General features: G+C 36.7%; 2 protein-coding genes across 4 annotated transcripts in view; one reads left to right on the forward strand and one right to left on the reverse strand.

Annotated features, from left to right (window-relative positions):
- Positions 1–2,179, reverse strand: part of LOC107605995 (wall-associated receptor kinase 1-like) — a 4,334-nt gene extending 2,155 nt beyond the window's left edge. Inside the window, exon 1 of the mRNA XM_016307955.2 lies at positions 1,062–2,179. Within this exon, the coding sequence (XP_016163441.1) occupies positions 1,062–2,085 (1,024 nt within the window). The 5' untranslated portion in view covers positions 2,086–2,179. The remainder of the gene's footprint in view (positions 1–1,061) is intronic.
- LOC107607782 lies at positions 5,761–12,524 on the forward strand. Of its 3 annotated transcripts, none has more exons than XM_021106345.1 (4): positions 5,761–5,885; positions 10,630–10,914; positions 11,002–11,109; positions 11,781–12,524. In XM_021106345.1, the coding sequence occupies exons 2-4, from the start codon at positions 10,711–10,713 to the stop codon at positions 12,354–12,356; spliced, it is 888 nt and encodes a 295-aa protein (XP_020962004.1). In that variant the 5' UTR covers positions 5,761–5,885; positions 10,630–10,710; the 3' UTR covers positions 12,357–12,524. The 3 variants fall into 3 exon arrangements, with proteins under 3 accessions (XP_020962004.1, XP_020962005.1, XP_016165171.2); XM_021106346.1 differs by lacking the exon at positions 5,761–5,885 and adding an exon at positions 10,416–10,489; XM_016309685.2 differs by lacking the exon at positions 5,761–5,885 and having other exon boundaries at positions 10,572–10,914.

A 20,641-nucleotide genomic window follows, 5' to 3' on the forward strand; every position in this document is an offset into this window, starting at 1 on the left:
AAAAATATTTATTTATTTATTTTGTGGATCTGTGAATATGCAGATATCTACAATCTGTAATCTGATCCTATTAGTGTACGGATCGGATCCAATCTTATCTAATAGTCTTGCGGATCGGATTCATATCTGTAATTTTCAGATCGGATTCGGATAAACACCGCGGATATGCATATTGGATAAATGCTCCTAATTCAATGACAAAAAAAATTGAAAAATGCTATTTGTACACCAAAATTAGCCACTAATGTATTTATGTATAAATACATGTGTAATTTAATTTATTTTTAATATATATTTGTATTTCAACATGTATTTTATATTGATAGCTGATTTTGGTGGCTGATTTTAGTGTACACGTAACATAACCCAAAAAAATTTATATAAAGACAATTATAAAATTTTATCACCCTACTATTTTTAGATGTTATCTCAAATTAGTAATTACTTCCGCATGAGATAACTTTTTAAATATTGAAAAAAAAATCACCCACTACTATAAGAGAAGAAACTAAAAAATAATGACTAAGTCATCACTATTTTTATAAATACTCCATCTATTCAGATATCTCATTTCTAATTTTCATAAAAAATGTATAAGACTCTTACTAACTTATACATGATATGAAAGCACATACAGCACCTTTGTCACCACTTCCAAACTTTTTCTCAAGTCCAAAACACCTTTCAGATCATTTCAGGTATGCCGTGGAACAGTAGTGTTAGGAGTGATGTCGGATGAAGTTTTGAGTTTAACTAAATATGGGTCCATCATTAAATAATGTGTAAAAAGTTGATGTTATGTTCAAATTGTGCAAATAAATCGCATGCATTATTACTTACAATGACCATAACTAAAACAATTATACTGCGTCAAACACAAAAATTTCAGTTATTGAAAAAATAAATTATTTTATTTTTAAAATATATATTAAAAATAAATTAAATATCACATGAATTTATATATAAATAGACAATGTGATAACAAATTTTTGATGTACAATTATTTTTTAAAAAATACTAGAAGAGTAACTAATTCTGGTGTGGCGAGCCAAAATACATACCTTGTGGGCAACCATTCTGGTGATAAGGGTTACCCTGAAAACCAGGACGGCATTTGCATAGGTAACCAGGACGCTTCTCTGAAGGCTGACACGTGGTGTTTGGGCCTTTACATGCATAGCTGGAATTCTTCTTCTTGGCTTCTTCACAGGTCTGGTTCCCAACACTCCAATCCAGCACCACCGGGAACTTAGTATTGTTCAACTTCGTGTTATTCAGATCTGCGGACACAAAGTCGTAGCGTCCTTTCTCCGCCACAAACGCATAACCACAAGGGCTGTACTCAATCTTATCACTGTTGTTGAGTAGCGAGTTTTCAAAACCATAAGAGATTGCCGTTAACACTTCTTCTTTGACCTCGGCCTTGGGTATGTCAATATGGCAACAACCAGTGCCATTACAGGACCCAGTCATTGCATCAGCGCGATCCTCGCAGTAAGAAAAGCATGTCTTAACATAGGGTTTACCATCGCCGTAAAAATCCCCTGTCACCACTAATCCCAGTGTGTCACAACCAACGGTTGTGAACACGTTTCGGCTCCATGAGAGGCTATAATTTCCAAAATTAAACTGCCAGTCGGTTTCATTATTGAAGATTTTGTCCTGTTTCTTGCTTGTGGTGTCGTTGTAGTAGCAATCACTGGCTACCGGCAACGAAACAAGGAGTTCGGCGTCGTCCACAGATATGTTCAGCACTTGTAAGTCATAGTCGTTGTCTTCCAATAAGTAGGCGGAAGGCAAGTAAGGGCCATGGTGGGTGCAGTTGATGAGGAATTCGGGGGCGAGGGAGCACTCCCTGGTGGTCCCAAACGGGAACGGAATGCTCACGGAGCCGCATGTGCGTTTGCAGTTTCTGGGGCCCACTTGGATAACCGCCGCTTCATGTGCTGCTGCAACAACAAGAAGCAGCAGCAGCGGAGGTTTTAGCTTTGATGTGTACGCCTCCACACCCATGTATGTTTTTTCTACTCTCTGTAATATGCATATAGAAATCAAGATATATAGAGGTCCCTCCCTATGGTCCATGGTACATGAGTACTCGTACCATGCATTTTACTAAACAGTTTCGTTCCCACTCATGGGTGCATATATATGCCGCATCACTTTCATTTGTTCTCATCACAACTTCTCCATCATAATTTCTAATTTCCACTCTCTGCCTAGGCTATAATTTCCTCCACATATAACACACCACAAGTTTAATATTCATTACATTTATGAGTGTAGTTAACTTTAACTAATTGAAAACGGATAAATAATTTAATTAATTTGACTAAATTTTTATTTAACGATTCTCAGTTATCAAATTTTATGTAAAATTGACTGCACCTAAATTTTCACGATTAATATACAGATATGCTACATAAATATAAATGATACTAATTGATCTAAATTGATTCTAATGATTCTCTAACATCCCCCCTCAAACTCAAGTGGGAGTTAAGGATACCATCTTGAGTTTGGATAACAGAGTCCAGAAATGAGTCGGATGATGAGCTTTCATGAAGATATCAGCAGTCTGATCTAGTGTTCCAACAATGTTGAGATGAATAGCATCAATAAGGATACATTGCCGAACAAAGTGACAATCAATCTCAATGTGTTTGGTGCATTCATGAAACACATCATTATGAGCAATCTGAATAGCACTGCAGTTGTCACAAAAAAAACATTAGTAGGGGACGACTGAGGAGCACCCAAATCTTCGAGAATCCAACGAATTGAGACAACCTCAACAGTGGTGTCAGCGAGAGCATGGTACTCAGTTTCTGTGCTTGATCGAGCAGTGAACATTTGCTTTTTAGCACACCAAGAAATGAGAGCGTCGCCAAGAAACAAACAGTAACCAATAGTAAAACGATGATCAGGGGGACACTACTAGAAAACTAGTTATTACAGACGGATATTTCCGACGAATTTTATCCCACTGAAATACAGACGGAATTTCAGAGGGATTTTTTTGTCGGAAAACAAAAAAAATAGATTAGCATAAATTACAGACGGAAAAAAGAATCCGTCTATAATTCCGTCGGAAAAATTAATTTTTTTCCCGTGCAAATGGTTACAGACGGATTTTCCGTCTGTAATTAAGTAGACAAAACGCGTGTTTTATTAAATTATTACAGACGGAAAATCCATCTGTAATTTAAATAAAATCCGTCGGAAATATTGAAAACCCTAGTTGAAGATCCCCTCCCATTCACACTCCATTCACACTCTATTCGAACTCTTTGCCCACATCCTTCAAACTCTTTCCTCTGCAGCCCGCCGCCCACAGCCACCGTAGTCTCTGCCGCCACTGCAGCCACGCAGCCCCGCATCAGCCCTCGCAGCTCCCCGCAACTCCCACAGCCTCGCAGCCACCGCAGCCCCTACACAGACACAGCCTCCACTGCCACCGTAGAAGATCTATCGCCGTCGGATTCCGAGCTTCTTTTCATTCCAGATCAGCGCTTTCTTTGTCAAATTCTCTTCGCGCAACTGGTAGATCGCAAACCCTAACTTTTCTATTCGTTCGTATTTTGTATTTTTCTTCAGCTGATGCTTTTTTTGCTCGTTACTCTCTCACAAAATCGGTTGTTTCGTTTTCCTCATTAATCATTTTTTTATTCATAATTGTTCATAAGCAATGATAATATTGAATGCTGTGTACTTTGTGAATTTCGTTCATAAAATGTCTATTAAGCAGTTCATAATTTTGTTCATAATTGAGTACATATGAAAGGGTTGTTGGTTGCGAGAAAATCTACATAGCATAATGGATGTTGGTGGTTAAATTGCTGTGAAATAAATCACGACATATATTGATCTTTTGTCAATTATCTGATCCTCATTCTTTTCTTTTAGAAACCATACTTGGTACATATCTCCATTTTGCATGAGCATTATTCTCTTGAAGAGTTTCTATCAACAACTATGATACTACAGTCTTTTATTTATTTATGTTATGTTATTTGTGCCATTTGGTGTAGGATTCCCAAGGCAAATTTCCCTATTGATTTGATCATACAAGTTGATCACTCCAGCTTTCATTTGCATAAGGTTTGTCAAATCTCTCATTTAATTCTATAGAACACTTGGTGTACTTATATCATAAGAACGATCAGTCTTTGTGTCTAATTCTTAGTAATCTGTATAAAGGTCCTAAAGTTAAAAATTTATTCTCTTCAAAATATTCTTTCTGAAAAGTTATTTTTAAGGGATTAGTTACTGTTTTTGAGATTAAAAAAAATAGAGGTTCTGGCCCTGAACTGCTCGGCTCTGAATTATAAGTTAGGAATATTTTTCTAAGGTCAACTTGTATTGCCTTGTGGCAGGGATTTATGAGATTAAAAATCTGGATTCTTCAATGTTTAAATTTTAAAATGAACATCAACATGAGCATGAGCTTGTCATGATGTCATCTTTTGTTATGAGTTGTTTATAGTTGTACTAAAAATATATGGTTCCAGAGCTGAAATATAACTATTTTAGAATGTTTAAACTGCAGTGATGTGCCTAATTGTTGGTGTCACACAATGATTGGCTATGCTTGTAATTTAAGAGATGTATATTAACCACGGTAACCAACTCTGTGATGAACTATTTATTAGAGTTCTTTACATGAATTAATCAATACATCTGTGATGAAAATTCTGGCTTGTTTATTTCTTCATCCTGTTGTTTGTATATGGAGATATCAAAGGGTCTACCATGCTTGTGGATTTAAACTTCTAGTTTAGTCTGATTGATAGTTTACAGCTGAGAAATTCCAAAAAGAGGACAGTACTTATGCTAAATTTTGATTATTTAAGTTTTACAGCTAAGATATTTTTTCATATACAAACTTTTCAATTAAATGTCTCGGTTGGCAATGATTAGAGAAAGCGATCTAATTTTTCATGCCAGTTTTTGTGTATAGTTTTCACTTTTCAGTATCTGATTAGTGATTATAGCTGGTCTAGCTCAGATTTTATGCATTTACGTATATTTAGTTCTGTAAATGCAATATTATTAGTACAACTTACAAGTTATATGCAATACTTGTGGAACATTTTCAAGACTATGGGGTAGAATTATATCTGTACCGAACAGCATATTTGGTAGCTTGACCATGAAAAAGCAGGGCGAGTTTTGAAGCTTGACTCAATCAAGAGGTTAGTGCAATTCTTGTGTTGTAAATTTTATTGATTTCTAGGGTATTGTATCATAAATGAAATATTACTTGTGTTGTGTTGTGTTGTTGCTTGTATTACATTGAAAACATTGATATGGTTAAATATTGATAGGATGTTGTATGATAGATGAAATGTTGCTTGTGTTGGATGATTTATAGGTACTAAAAATATCGAATTCGTAAGAAATGTCTTGGCACCATCGAGTGTGGATGTATGATAGGTTGAATCCAACAAGAGGGGGTATTAAACCTGAGTTTTATGACAAGGTTGAGGAGTTTATAGAAACAATTAGTAAGTTAGATGTTGTGAAGTCGGAAGGAAAGTGTAGATGCCCATGCGTTAAGTGTAGATGCACAAATTATAAAGAGCTGAACATTATTAAGATGCATTTGTGGGAAAAGGGGTTTATGCCAAATTATTGGATTTGGACAGAACATGGAGAGATTGATGACATAGGGATTAATCAGATGGGATTCAATAATTGTGGGGAAGGTGGTTCAGGAAGTGGTGCAAATGTGGAAGAATGTGATATGTATGACATTAGCTGGGAAGACAACTCCAGAAGGTATCATGAAATGGTTTTCGATTCTGTTGGTCCAGAGGATCCTCATGTAGAGGCTAAAAACTTTTTTGATCTTCTTGAGGCAGCTCAAAAGCCTTTGTGGGAAGGTTGTGTGCACTCTCAACTATCGATAGCTGTTAGAATGCTATGCATTAAGGCCGAGGGAAACCAATCACAGGAGTCATTTAAGCAGTGGGCCACCTTAATTAGGGAAATTGCTCCTGAGGGTAGTGCCATACCTAGGGATTACTATGAGGCTAAGAAGTTAGTGCAAAAGCTTGGATTGAAGGCAATCAAAATAGATTGTTGCTCAAACAATTGCATGTTGTATCGAAAAGACGATGCTGCTCTAACTAGTTGCAAGTTTTGTGAAGCACCTAGATTCAAGCCTATTTCCGATGGTGGTTGTAAGTCCAAGAGAGTTCCTGTCAGACGGATGCACTACTTACCCTTAATCCCTAGACTTTGAAGGCTTTATGCGTCAATTCAGCTCCGCACATGACATGGCATATAAAAAACCAACATGATGATGGCGTGATGACCCATCCGTCACATGGGGAGGCATGGAAAAGCTTTGACTGCATCCATTCTGATTTTGCTTTGGATCCTAGAAACATTAGGTTAGGTCTTTGCTCTGATGGGTTTACCCCAAATATCCAATTTAGCAAGCCTTATTCTTGTTGGCCCGTAATTGTAATTCCATACAATCTACCTCCTGGAATGTGTATCAAAGATCCTTATTTGTTCTTGACTTGCTTAATACCTGGTCCCAATAACCCTAAAGCCAACATTGATGTATTATTGGGACCCTTGATTGACGAATTAAATGAGTTGTGGAATCCTGGTGTTTTAACGTATGATATTGTAGAAAAGAAGAATTTCGTCTTAAAGGCAGCATTGATGTGGACTATCAATGATTTCCCGGCTTATGGGATGTTGTCTGGGTGGATGACACAAGGAAGATTGTCATGTCCTATTTGCATGGAGGATACCAAGTCTTTTACACTATCACATGGAGGCAAGGCATCATGGTTTGATTGTCATCGGAGGTTTTTGCCGATAAACCACCCTTATAGGCGCAATAAGAATGACTTTAGGAAGAATAAAATAGAAAGTGAAGAGGCTCCTACCAGATTAAGTGGTTTGGAGATTTGGCAAAGGGTTAAAGGACTTGGGAAGATATCAGATAATGGAAAGTGGATCAAATTGCGAGAGTATGGTATTACTCACAATTGGACTAAGCAAAGTGTATTTTAGGAGTTACCTTATTGGAAAGATAACCTGGTTCGTCACTGTCTTGATGTAATGCACATAGAGAAGAATGTGTTTGATAACATAATGAATACTGTTATGGACACTGATAGAACTAAAGACAATGAAAAAGCTAGGTTAGACCTGGCTGAACTGTGCAAGCGTCCAGATTTACATTTGCGGCATGTCGGTGATAATTGTTGGTCCAAACCTAAGGCAGCTTATACTTTAACTTCTGAACAACAACAAGACGTGTATAGGTGGGTGCAACAACTTAGATTTCTGGATGGTTATGCATCTAACCTTGCTAGATGTGTAAGTCTTTTCTAGGGGAGATTTATTGGTATGAAGAGCCATGATTGTCACATTTTTATGCAGTGCTTGCTTCCAACTGCGTTCAGAGAACTACCTACAAATATATGAAAGTCTCTTACCGAGTTAAGCCAGTTTTTCAAAGACTTGTGCTCAACCACCCTCAAGGTTCATGATTTAGAGGTTATGGAGCAGAATATTCCCATTATCCTTTGCAAGTTAGAAAGGATATTTCTCCCGGGATTCTTTAATGTGATGGAGCATTTGCCAATTCATCTAGCATATGAGGCACGTATGTATGGACCTGTCCAATATAGGTGGATGTATCCGTTTGAACGGGTGATAGGAGCATTCAAGCGAACAATGAAAAATAGAGCAAGGGTTGAAGGTTCAATTTGTGAGGATTTCTTGGCAAAGGAGACTTCAAGTTTTGTTTCTTTCTACTTTGAACCACATATCTTATCGAGGCGAACCCGTGTGGGAAGAAATGATGACGACGGAGACAAAATTAAAGCTTCTTTATTAATATTTAATAGATCTGGTCGCAAGGTTGGAAAAGCTAAAGATCATTGGTTAGATGAACGAGACAAGGCAGCAGCTTATTTGCATATTCTACTCAATGAAAGTAAAGTTAGCCCTTTCTATATGTAAGTGCCCAAATCTTTTATTAAACAGTTAATTACACTTGTTCTACTAACGAATCCCATAGCTTATAAAACTCTAGTCCTACTTTTATCAAGGTTTTGGAAAGAAACTTGTCCTGGAGAAAGCGATGACCAATTCCCCCTTGGTTTGCATCATATGTAAGTGCATAAATTCGTATCATTTATTGTAAAGGTTTCTAGCTAAAGATTTGCATCACATATCACTTCTATTAAATAATTTGTTGCATGTTTCTAACTAGGTTCAAAATCAATGCAATGAAATTGTTGATCCTGGTTTGCAATCACTTTCTTGGGGTCCTTCAAACAAAGCAACAAGTTATCCAATTTATAAAGTAAATGGATATACATTTCATACCCTTGCAAGGGCAAAAGGAAAAAAAACCTGAGGAAGAGAATGATGTAGCTTATCAAGCGGATGAGAGCAATCCTTCTAGGATTTCTGACACCGAGCCTCCTATCAGTCTTAAGTCTCCATTTGGAGAGGACCGCATTGTCGAATTGTCCATCGGCTCTAGTTCTAGGGTTAATAAAAATGAATATGATGATGTTGCAGACTTTGATGATGATATTGATTTTTAATAGGGTAATCATATATTGTTCTTTACATATATTGTTCTTAATTTGTTTATACATCCTGTTGTGGGACTTTTATATTGTTACTAGTATCCAAGCCTCTCCATGATTTTATTATTCTGTTTCTGTTTTTGTAACCGCTGCTACCATTTTCTTTCTTAGCAAGATTTTCTATGTTCTGCACCTTCTCTAAATAAGTGAAAGATTCTGCTTTCCCTTAATTTATTCGTTTATTTTGATTTATGGTGCATACATATTCTCAAAATTCAATTATGTTTTTTGGATACTAGTCAAAAGTTTTTGCTTCGAAATCTTATACATGCACCTGAAATGTGTGAAAATCTAATTAGTGTTCAAAAATTCAAAAAGGATAATGATTCTTATTTTCAATTTCATGAAGATCGTTGCTTTATAATTTCACAAGCCAATCATCAAATTCTCCTATGAGGAGTACCTAGAAATGGAGTCTATACTTTGAACATGTTGCTATTTCTTGTCCACATAAAACTGATTGTGCCTATATTCGATTTTCTACTCTTTCTTGTAATAAATCATATAGTAGTGATAATATTGTTAAATAAGATCAAGATGCATATCAGATATTAAAAAAAGTTATTTATTTCTAATTTTAAATTAGGTAGAAGTTAGCAAATAGAGTTACAAGAATCTTATCCCCTACAGCAACCTCTTTTAATGTGCCTCTTTACAACACATGCATGCTCTTCTCACAGTTTATATAGTTACAAAGTGATATCTCATTTGAGGCTCATGTCAACCAACCTATCCTCATTTGACACGTGGATGATAATTCCTGCTTACTTGGCATTCTGAGGTACGTTCTTGCATTGAATGGATTCTCAACTGTCAGACTTATCTTTCATTGTGTATAGTCTCTGAAAATCAATGAAATTAAATCATTAACATGCACAATTAAATTCAATGCAGATCAAGACTTCCCTTCAGATATTGACATTACAACGTGAGACTGACAAGGTAACTATTAATTTGATCATAACTGTCAAAATAGACCACATACTACAAAATTGTGTAGTTACTTTAAAAACTAATTATAGTTCTATTCGAGTCACTGAGTTAGGGTTATGTCGCACTGTTTCTAAGGTTTTGAAATTAATAGAATATTTAAATAGAAGTAAGCCTCTGCACTGCTGGTTGTAGGTCATGGCTCCTCGGGTCAAGGGTAAAGGTGTTAAGAGTCATAGAGGTTCTCGCACCACTGCCGCAGCCGCTATTTCAACCACCTCCACCTCTTCTGGGATTTCGGTTGTGCTAGATTTTCAGTCAGGACCACTTAGCCAGCAACCGTATTTGATGGTACCTAATCCAGGCTACACGGGTCTTCCTCCACCAAGTTGGCCTACTCTAGGATGTATGGGTCCCCCTCCTCCACCCCCTCCTCCAATTTCGATTCCTTCTCCGCTTCGCAATTCCAGTCTATTAGTTGATTCAGAGACACCTGGAAGCTCTAGTACATCTCCTCCATCAGAGACTGCATCAGTTCCTAATAGTGTCACAAAAGAAAGATTGGTTCCTGATGAAAAAACAAGGTAAAATTTGGATCTCTCCATAACTAATTTAGTATATTATTTTTCTCTATTAAATTTTATTATGCTATGTGACATGCATATGCTTCATGTGTCTGCTTCTTCTTTAAGTCATTACCACCATCTTCCTCCTCCTTCTCCTAACTAAATTAAATAAAGATGTCCCAAAAGACTGAAACAATTAGTTTCCTAACTTGTTAATTCTTTATGAAATTATCAGTTGGTTACCTTTTCCTCCTGGTTCTCAGAAGATTACAGAGATCATCAAGAAACGATATGATAAACCGTACAAAAAAGTTTGGAGATGTCCCTCTTCCGACAAAGAAGCTTTAGTTTAAGGAGTGGAAGGTAAAAGTGTTGGATTATTTATAATGATTGAATAACTTGTTCTTTCTTTTTTAGTCATAACTTGTCTTTAATCATAACTTGATTGAATATTGTCCATGTGATTTGAATCTTATAAGTAGCAACTTGATGAGTATGTGCAGAGCCACTTTCTTATTGATGATGATGATGATGAGTTTTTCTGGAGGGCTTTCAAGTATAGGACAAGTAAGCGATTTAGCCAAATGATGTCTGATATCCGTGAGGGTGTGGATACAACCCACGAATGGCTAATTTCCACTTACAAAAAGGTGTTGGAAAGGTACTGGGAAACAGATGAGAAATGGAAAAATATAAGGAAAAAAGCAAGGGAGAATCGAGCGTCACTCTTAGGTGGTTCTGTCTATTGCGGTGGTTCTATTCCATTGAGCTCAACTATAGAGAGGATGGTAATATAATTTAAGTGGATTTAGATCTTATTTAATAGACATCTATTTATATAAAATTTTTCTTATTTTGTGTTTTATGTGGAACAGAAGAAGCAGTTGGGCCGTACACCAACCCACGAGGAGGTCTTCAAAGAAACCCACACACTTAAAAGTGACAAGTCTAAATGGGTGGACAAGCGCTCTCAAGACACTCATGTGAGATATAGCATAAATGTTAAATTAATGACTTGCTGCCACTTGAATATTTATATGCCCTTTTGTTTTTCTAGTCATGTTTTGCACGGTTTATACTTTCCTCTCACAATTGCTTAATTTAATTAGGTCACAAAGGAGAAGCTAATTACCTAATTTATACTTATCTGGTCATGTTTTCCTTTCTTTTTATAGTGCATTTATCTTCTTTCCTTTCTTGTTCCATTTTGCTCTTTCTGTTTATTTAATAATAAGTATGAATTATTAGTCATGTGTATATGGTAAGTACTAACAGTGTACTGGTTAATTAATTAGTAGTATATTGGGTAATAATCAAGAATATGACAGTGGTAGTGCATGGTTCAGTGAAACTGACAAGAAACTCACCAATCTGTTATGTTGGTTAAGCTTGATTTGTTGAATAATCAAGATTGTATTAAAGAAAAGGGTTAGTGCAGTTAGGACCTAATCTGTTATGTTGGTTAGGCTTGATTTGTTGACCAACTCACCAACTCTATTTTGGTATCTCTTATGCATATATATATATTGTACGTGCATGAGACTCAGTAATGCATATATATATATATATATATATATATATTTGCTGCACTGTGATATGCATGGCTATTTGTCTTAATAATAATAATATAATTGATATAACCATTGTGCAACAGGAGAAGTTTATAAAAAAGTTAGCAGAAGTTCAGGCCCAACATGCCGAGGCTCAAGCACAAGGAATGGAGCTACAACCAATTGATGAAGATTTTATTTGGGAGGAAGTGTGTGGTGGGCAAAAGAAGAATCGAGTTTACGGAAAAGGGTCATTCTTTTCTAACTCTATCAAGTCTGGAACCACTTCTGCCAATTCTGTATCTGGAAGAGCACCAAGAAATCAAAATTTTGTTCCTGATTTGCGAGAACAGATTCATAATCTCAATGAAGAGCTTTTTCAGCGTGTTACTCAACAAACAGATGAGCGTATTAGTAAGTTGTTAGATACACGCTTGGCTCCTTTGGAAAAGACTCAAAAGAAGTTAGAAAAGTTGGAACGGGCAATTGGAAAGGCCAAGAAGGAAAAGCTGAAACAAAAGAAATGGAATGAGGCTTATGTTAGCTATTATGAGAAGGTTAGAGCGTCAAATAGTTCTAGTGCAGTTCCACTACCACTGCCACCACCGCCACCCTCAATGTCTTCGGATGAGGACTATGATGATGATGAGGATGAAGATGACACTGAAGACTATAGCTGATAGTTTTAGCATGGTTGAACAATATACTAGGAATTATAGTTGATGATCAATACATTTTGTTTATATTTTGAATTATATTGACTTGCTTGTTTATAGTACTTTTCTTTTAGTTTGATAATACGATGAATTTGTTTATTTTTTGAAATATTATAAATATTCGAATATAAATTAGATAAAAATTTGTATTAAATTTATATTTATTTTGTATGAAAACAAGTTTATTTTGTAATTAGAAAAAGTAAAAAAAATTCTATTTTACCTTACAGACGGATTTACAGACGGATTTTCTGTCTGTAATCATGATTTTCCAAAGTTTAAATTACAGACAGAAAATCTGTCAAAAAATCCGTCTGTAATTACAGACGAAAAATCCGTCTGAAAATCTATCTGTAATTACAGACAGAAAATCTGTCTGAAAATCCGCCTGTAATTACAGACGGAAAATCCGTCTGAAAATCCGCCTGTAATTACAGACGGAAAATTTGTCTGAAAATCTGTCTGTAATTACAGACGGAAAATCCGTCTGTAAGTTTGTCGCCTTCAGGAAATGGTGGGAGAATTTACAGAGGGAAAATCCGTCGGTAACTAGTAAAAATCCATCGATAATTTTCCGACGGAAAAAAAATCCGTCGGTAAATAATTTCCGACGGGGCTTTTACAGAGGGACAAAATCCGTTAGTAATTTCGTCGGTAACCAAAAATTCGTCTGTAATAAAGACTAAATCTATCTGTAAATCTGTCTGTATTTATCTATTTTCTAGTTGTGGGATCACCAACCCATCAATCAGCATCGGAGTATGTCTGAAGATACAAAGATGAATGGGCAGAAAAATAAAGGCCATGAAATAGGGTGCCTTTGATGTAGCGAAAAATGCGAAGAACTGCCGCATAGTGAGTAGTACGAGGAACTGACAAGAACTGGCTAAGTACATGAACTGGATAGGCGATGTCTGGTCGGGTGACAATTAAGTAGACGATACCTCCAACTAACTGTCGATAGAGAGTAGGATTATCCAAAACAATGCCATCCATAAGGGTAAATCGAACATTAGGCTCAAGGGGAGTAGACTCAGTGTGACTATCGATAATCCCGGCGCGAGCAAGAAGATCTGAAGCATACTTAGCCTGAGAGAGATAGATGCCATCATTTGTGGATATGACTTCGAGACCAAGAAAATAGCTGAGAGAACCAAGATCTTTCATCTCAAAGGTACGGTGAAGGGAGGCTTTGAGATCAGAGATACCATCAACATCATCTCTAGTAATGATCATGTCATCAACATATAAAAGCAAAAGAACAACTCCACGTTCACTTTTACGAATAAAAAGCACATTCTCATGAGGGCTGCAAGTGAAACCGAGATTGCAGATAGTGGTACTGAACTTGTCAAACCATTCACAAAGAGCTTGCTTAAGACCATACAGTACCATGCGAAGGAGACGGACTTTGCTAGAAGGACAAGGATAACCTAGAGGTGGTTTCATAAAGACCTTCTTTTTCAAATCTCCATTAAGAAATGTATTCTTCACATTCATCTAACTGAGAGACCATTTTTTGACCGCAGCAATGGCAAGAAGAGCTCGGACAGATGTGAGACGAGCAACAGGAGCAAAAGTCTCTTCATAGTCAATACCATATACTACTCTTGCGTACAACCTTGAGCAACTAAGTGTGCCTTATAACAGTCAATAGAGCCATCAGAGCGAGTCTTGATCTTGTATACCCATCTACTGCCCACAACTTTCTGATTAGAAGGAGGATCAACCAAATCCTAAATGTGTGCTTTTTCAAGTGCCTGTATTTCTTCCTGCATTGCTTGTTGCCAATTTGAATTTATGGAGGATTCTCTGAATGACTTAGGTTCATGTTGATGAAGAATAGTAAAAAAGCAATGATAATCAAGATGATGATGAGGTGGATTTCTTACCCTAGAAGAACAAGTGGAAAGAGGAGGCATGACGGTAGGAACAGGAGCGTCGTCCGGTCTGGAATCATCGGGAGATGGAGAAGGCGGAAGAGCAGGAGGCTGTAGAGAGTGACCCGAGATAGAACCTGTAGAATCATCACTAGGAAAAAGGTTAACATTGAGGTTAGTGAAAAAAGGTGACTGAGTAGGAAGAAAAGACTCAAATGAGGAAAATCGAGAAAATATGTGATGCTCCCATAAGACAACATGATGAGATACACAAATACGTTTAGAGAGAGGATCCCAACAATGATAACCCTTGTGTTCAGTGCCATAACCAAGAAAACAACACATGCGAGCCTGAGGTTCAAGTTTACTGTGTTCATAAGGCTGAAGAAGAATGAAACAAACACAACCGAAAACTCAAAGAGAATTGTAATCTAGAGAGGTATGATAAAGACGCTCAAAGGGAGTAACATTACCAAGAACAGAAGAAGGAAGTCTATTGATAACATGAACAGTAGTAAGAACAGCTTCACCCCAAGTATGCTCAGGACACGAAGAAGAAAGAAACATTGCATGAACAAGAAAACTCAGACAAAGTAAGAATAGCTTCACCCCAAGAACGGTATTTGCATTCAGCTCGGCCATTTTGTTGACATGTACCATGACAAGAAAACTCAGACAAAGTACCCTGTTCTACAAGAAAGGTTAAAAGTTTGGAATCACGATATTCCATGGTATTATCGCGTCGAAAAACCTTAATGACCTTGGAAAACTGAGTTTTAATCATAGTGGCAAAGTTAATATAAATCTGAGGTAACTCATGGTGATTAGTTATCAAATAAACCCAAGTAAAGCGTGAATAATAATCAATGAAAACGACAAAATATCGAGCTCCTCCTATAGAAGTGGTGGGAGCGGGGCCCCAAACATTAGAGTGGATAAGATCAAATGGAGAGCAAGCAAGAGAGGAATTATTGTGAAAAGATAAAGCAGGTGTTTGGCAGTTTGACCAGAAACGCAATCAAAAGACTCATTAGGAACCTGACCAAAAACACCCTAAGACACAAGAAGACGCAATTTTCCTAAGGAGCTGTGGGAAAGACGTTGATGCCAAAAGTGAAGGGTAGATGGAGAAGAAGCAACACAGAAATTTGGCACAGGAGAAATATAAAGATTCTCGAGTTCAAACAACCGTCCGACCTTACATCCAGTCCTGATGATTTGTCTCGTCTGACGATCCTGAACATGACAACCAGAAAAAAAATGTGACATCAAAACCCATGAAGGTTGTAGAAGGCTTAGAGAAGGGGGGTTGAATCTATAACCTTCTACAACCTTCAATGATGTAACCTTTTTATAACAATCTTTCAGTCTAAATCTGTTTGAACTCAGCAGCGAAAAATTTACGAGACAATTTCATTTTATCTCATGAATATCAAAAAACAGAACAGAGAGGGGAAGAGAGAAGCTAACACCATCATGTATCCTGGTTCAGTTGCCTTGTGCAATGCAACCTACATCCAATCTCCACCACAATAGTGGTGGAATTTCCACTATAGTTAAAGTATACATACACCAATTCCACAGGATTGACACAATCCTTTCACTCTCAAGTTCTAACCTAACTTGACTTGGTTATGCTAATACCTAACTCTTCAATCTTAGTGCTCACCCAACTAAGAAAGGGGTACCTCACTGGTACAAGATACAAGACACAAATCCAACCTAAAGAAATCTAAAATCACTCTAGGCTTTTCACTCAAGTGTATCACTCAGCATTTTAACACTCATTGGCTTTTACTTGAGCTCTCTCTTTATGCCTTTTCACACTCAAGAAATTACAGAAAGATATACATTGAAAAATAAAATTACAATCTGTAAAACATGCATTGAAGGAGATTGATGCTTCAACAGCCTCTGTAGCTATGTGATGAACCAGAATTGCTTAACTCTGATTTAGTTCCTCATTCTGGCGGAATGCTCCTTTGACTAGGAAGCATTGTCCAAGTTGATGAACATCTTCAGAGAACTCTTCTCAGAACAAACTTCAAAAACTGGTTTTCTCTCCTTACTTCAGAATAATGAAAAATTGACTTTTGTATCTCCTTTCATTTTGCTGAGTTGCTCTCTTCTGGGTCAACTCCTTGAGCTATGAGCTACCAACTTAGCCGTTCACTATCTTCCATTAATCCCCAATTTGGAATTTTGGAACAGATCCCTTTTTCTTGACCGAGTCCTCAGAACAGCAAAAAAAAAATATTTTCAATGGCAATCCCACATCTGAACCTTTAAGATACTACTTGGTCTCCAAGAAATAATCTTGGCCTTTGATTCACAGCAGTGTGTCTCAGAAATTACTTTTTCCATATATCTCAAAATGAAGTAGCAGAAAGTTGGAGAAGGAAGGAAGAAAGTAAGATGCATACAAAAGGAAATGAATCACCTTTAACCTCTGACTTAGCTTGATATGGTTTGATTTGGGTAATTAGAGCTCAACCTTTTTGTTTAACCCTTCTCTTGCTTTCTTCTTCGATGATAGACTTAGGAATGAAGCACTCTCTCTCTTCTCTGAGTTCTGTCCGAAATGAAAAAGGTGAACATTGCCTTTAGAGAAAGCATTTTGGAGGGATAAGCTTTGAGTGAGATCAATTCGGGCTTGGGTTGACTTTGTCCATTCAGCCCATTTGATTTCTTTGTTCTAAATTAATTTGGGCTTATTTGTAAGTGTTGCATACTGTGAGGCTTCTGATTTTTATTTCAATGTCTTTGGGCTGCTGCAAGTGTGAATTTTGGCCTGCAACACTTTAAACAAAATCATCAAAACTAATTGGGTAATTAGCCCAATAAAATAATGTTTGTTATCATTAATCATATTAGTTAATTTCTTAACTCAACAACCCAGATCAACAAGTTGACCAACAGAAATAAGATTAAAGTTTAATTTGGGAATATAATAAGTATCAGGGAGATTGAGAGTTGACTGGGAGATAGAACCCGTGTGTGTTGCGTGCAAGAGGGAACCATTAGTAGTATTTACAGAAGGTGCATTTGTAGTGGCAGACAGGAACGAGAAAATATTACGCAATGGAGACATGTGATTAAAGCAACCCGAGTAAAAATACCATTTAGAATTACCTAGAGGAGTCGAAAAAGCAGCAGAGGTATTACCAGAAAGAGAGAGAAGATGCTGCAGAAGAGACGTAATATCATATAGAGAGACAGGAGATGGGTTGAGAGGAGCAGAGGTGGTAGATTCAGTAGTAGCAATAACAGCAGAAGCAGGCACAGTCTTAGAGAAGTTGGAATGAGAATGATACTTGAGTTGATCAGGACGTGGTGGGCGAGTAGGACAGGTAGTAATTAAATGGTTCGAGAGCTTGCAATAATGGCAGAACATCTGTGAACAATAGTAGCTAATGTGACCTTTTTGGTAGCATGTGCGACAGTCGGAGAAGAGGTGCACGGAGCAGTTACAATTTCAATAGAATTTACCCTTTCTGTCTGTGGCAGCAAAAACATATGATTTTTCCCTAATAGTAGACATAGAGATCAAAGAGAGGAAAGAAAACTGCAATTTCGGAGCAGAAAATGAGAAATCGGAGTACAGAATCGGAAAGAGCTCACCAAAAATTTTAGGGAGAGTTTCACTATCTGCCACATCAGCAGCCACATCAGCCAAGAAGGACACGTGGCAGCGTCTGAAAGAAGGAAGGAAAACACATCCGTGACACGTGGCAGCATCTAGACGGAGGAAGGAAGCACGCAGGTCAGCCAATCGGACCGGATCGGGTCCAGGTGCCGGGTCGGCACGGAGCAGTGGTGGGGCGACACGTGGATGGCGTTAGGCCGTTTGATCGAAGGCCCAATCTGACGGCTCAAGATGAATCTAGAAAGGAGAGGAACCTGGTGGTGGCAGCGTCTTACGGCGGTGCGTGGAGGCGCGTCCGACGGCGGATGGTAGCGATTCTGGTTGCGTTGGAATCACGGCGACAAGATGAACACGGTGGTAACGGAGGAGACGAACCAAAGCGTCGAAAAGTGATCGAAAAATGGGGCCAAAGAGCACTGCCGAGAAAGAAAAACAACGGGACTATGAACTAATTTTCATAGAAAAAAAACCTATGCTCTTGATGCCATGTTAGAAACAAAAGACTGAAATGGAGAAAGAATTTATGTATTGTTGAATTGTGTTCAAAGTATAATGTACAAGAGATATATATAACCGCTAGAAGAATTAAAATAATAAAAGTATAAAATCTTACAATTAATATACAGATATGCTTATAAATATAAATGATACTAATTGATTTAATTTGATTCTAATGATTCTCTAATAAATATGTTCATTTGTCAATATTATATATGTTTGGGATTCAAGGAAGCGTTTTAGATTCATAATATTGGAACCATTCAGAAGAAATTAGTATTCTTGCATTGTTATATGTTAAAAGCTTTGAAACTTAAACATATATATCTACCTTGACATGGGGTTGATTCCATGAACGCCATTGAAGAAGTTATTAAACTTCACGCACCATGTTCTAGATTAATTGAAAGCTTAAAATTAACTAGCTAGAATGATAGAATGAAAACCTTGAAGAATCGACAAATTTATTATGAGAAAGTCTAGAGGGTCAGCACTTCTATTAAAATTTGGTCAGCATTTAATTAGTCAAAAAAAAAAAGAATAATTTTACACTATTAGATGAAATCTCACACTATTAAAAATACTAATAATAATTAATTAATAATTACAAATCACAAAATTTACTACTTTAGCACTCTTTTATAATGAAACTATTTGAAAAATATATATTTTTAACTACTTAAAAGTTTATTTCACATACTTTTTCTTTTGGATATAGACAACAGTCCTAATTATTATGTCAACCTTTTTTTTTTAAATAAAAGAAACGCTTTTCTTTTTGTGATTAAGGTATATATATAGCCCGCTCGAACTCAATAATTTATACTTTAAAAAAGAAAAAGATCGCCTATGATAGAGCACACCAGCAAAAGATATGGCTGTAAACGAAAGAAAACCTGATGGGAAGAATATCTAAGTATCTAGCATATTCCAAATACGGTTAAATCTCTGTGGTTCTTTTTAATTTGAAAGGACAAAAGGTGAAGCCATCCCAATTCAATGCCTAAAACATGTATGTGCTCCATCCTTCTTTTTCTGGAAGTGAGTAAAACGATCTCGTGAATTAACTTTCAATTTTAATAATGTTTGTCATCAAGGGGGAGATTGATGAGTTTGGAAAACTCTAAATTAATATCAGTGATGACTAAACATTATTAATATAATTAATTACAAATTATTAAATTAATTTTGAATTAAATAATGATCAAAATAATTTTGCAATGCATATTTTTTTATTGGGCCGAACAGAAAAGAAGAATTATTACAAGCCCAATATGCTTAAAAACATTCATCCTTGATGTTAAAATTATTGTGATAATAGTGGCTGAAACAAGTGTTTTATTAAATGGGCCAGCAATTATGATACAAGCCCAATTAAAAGTCTTGGTATGAGACCAAATATGCTTGGTCCGAAATTAAAAGGAAATGGGGCACAATATTGTTTTATCCATTTAACAAATGAAACACATTCCTTTGATTATGTTGCTACATGCTCCAACGGATATCACTTTTATCCTTTGATGGAATCCAAATTTTATTAATTGGAGAGAGTTGGTCTTTGATTTGATGGACATCATTAAGCTACACGTTGCTAAGCAAAAGGAGTGGAAAAATCAATTTAACTTTATTCTCTTTCTTTGCTTCATTAATTATTGTTCACAACTTCTCTCTCTCATCTTTCTTTCTTTTCTTCGGTCATGTCACAGGAAACTATGGAAGCTAAGTTGAGCTAACAAAAGAAAGAAGGAGCTACATGCATCAAGACCATCGAGCTGATGGCAAGAAAACATAAAAAATGTAGTGGCTAAGATCTTCAACCATGAAAGGAAAGATATGGTGATGAGATCTCAGCCTCTCCATACCAAAAATGGATAAAGAAGATTTCGGCCAGCAAGGAGAAGATCCTTGGAAGGATGGCTTGTCACTGCTTTTGGGTTCACTCATCACAGAAGGTAGCTAGGGTGGCTACGTGAGGGAGGAAGCAAAAGTAGAGCAGAAGAAGCCATCATCATCATGAAGCATCAAGGGCCAAAAATTCATCTTGGAGAGCAAAGAAGAGATGAATGGCTCGGATTGATGAAGAGTGGTAACCAAGGAAGGACTAGAGGTAATTGCATGTTTGGTTTTGCATGTGTTATCTCTTTGTTCATCTATGTTGTGTTTCATGATTCTGTGGGAATCCCCTTGTAAGTTGAGTTAGCACTTTAAAGTCTGTAATCAAGAAG

Source organism: Arachis ipaensis, chromosome B07 (assembly GCF_000816755.2).
Source record: "Arachis ipaensis cultivar K30076 chromosome B07, Araip1.1, whole genome shotgun sequence".
Taxonomy (NCBI): Eukaryota; Viridiplantae; Streptophyta; class Magnoliopsida; order Fabales; family Fabaceae; genus Arachis; species Arachis ipaensis.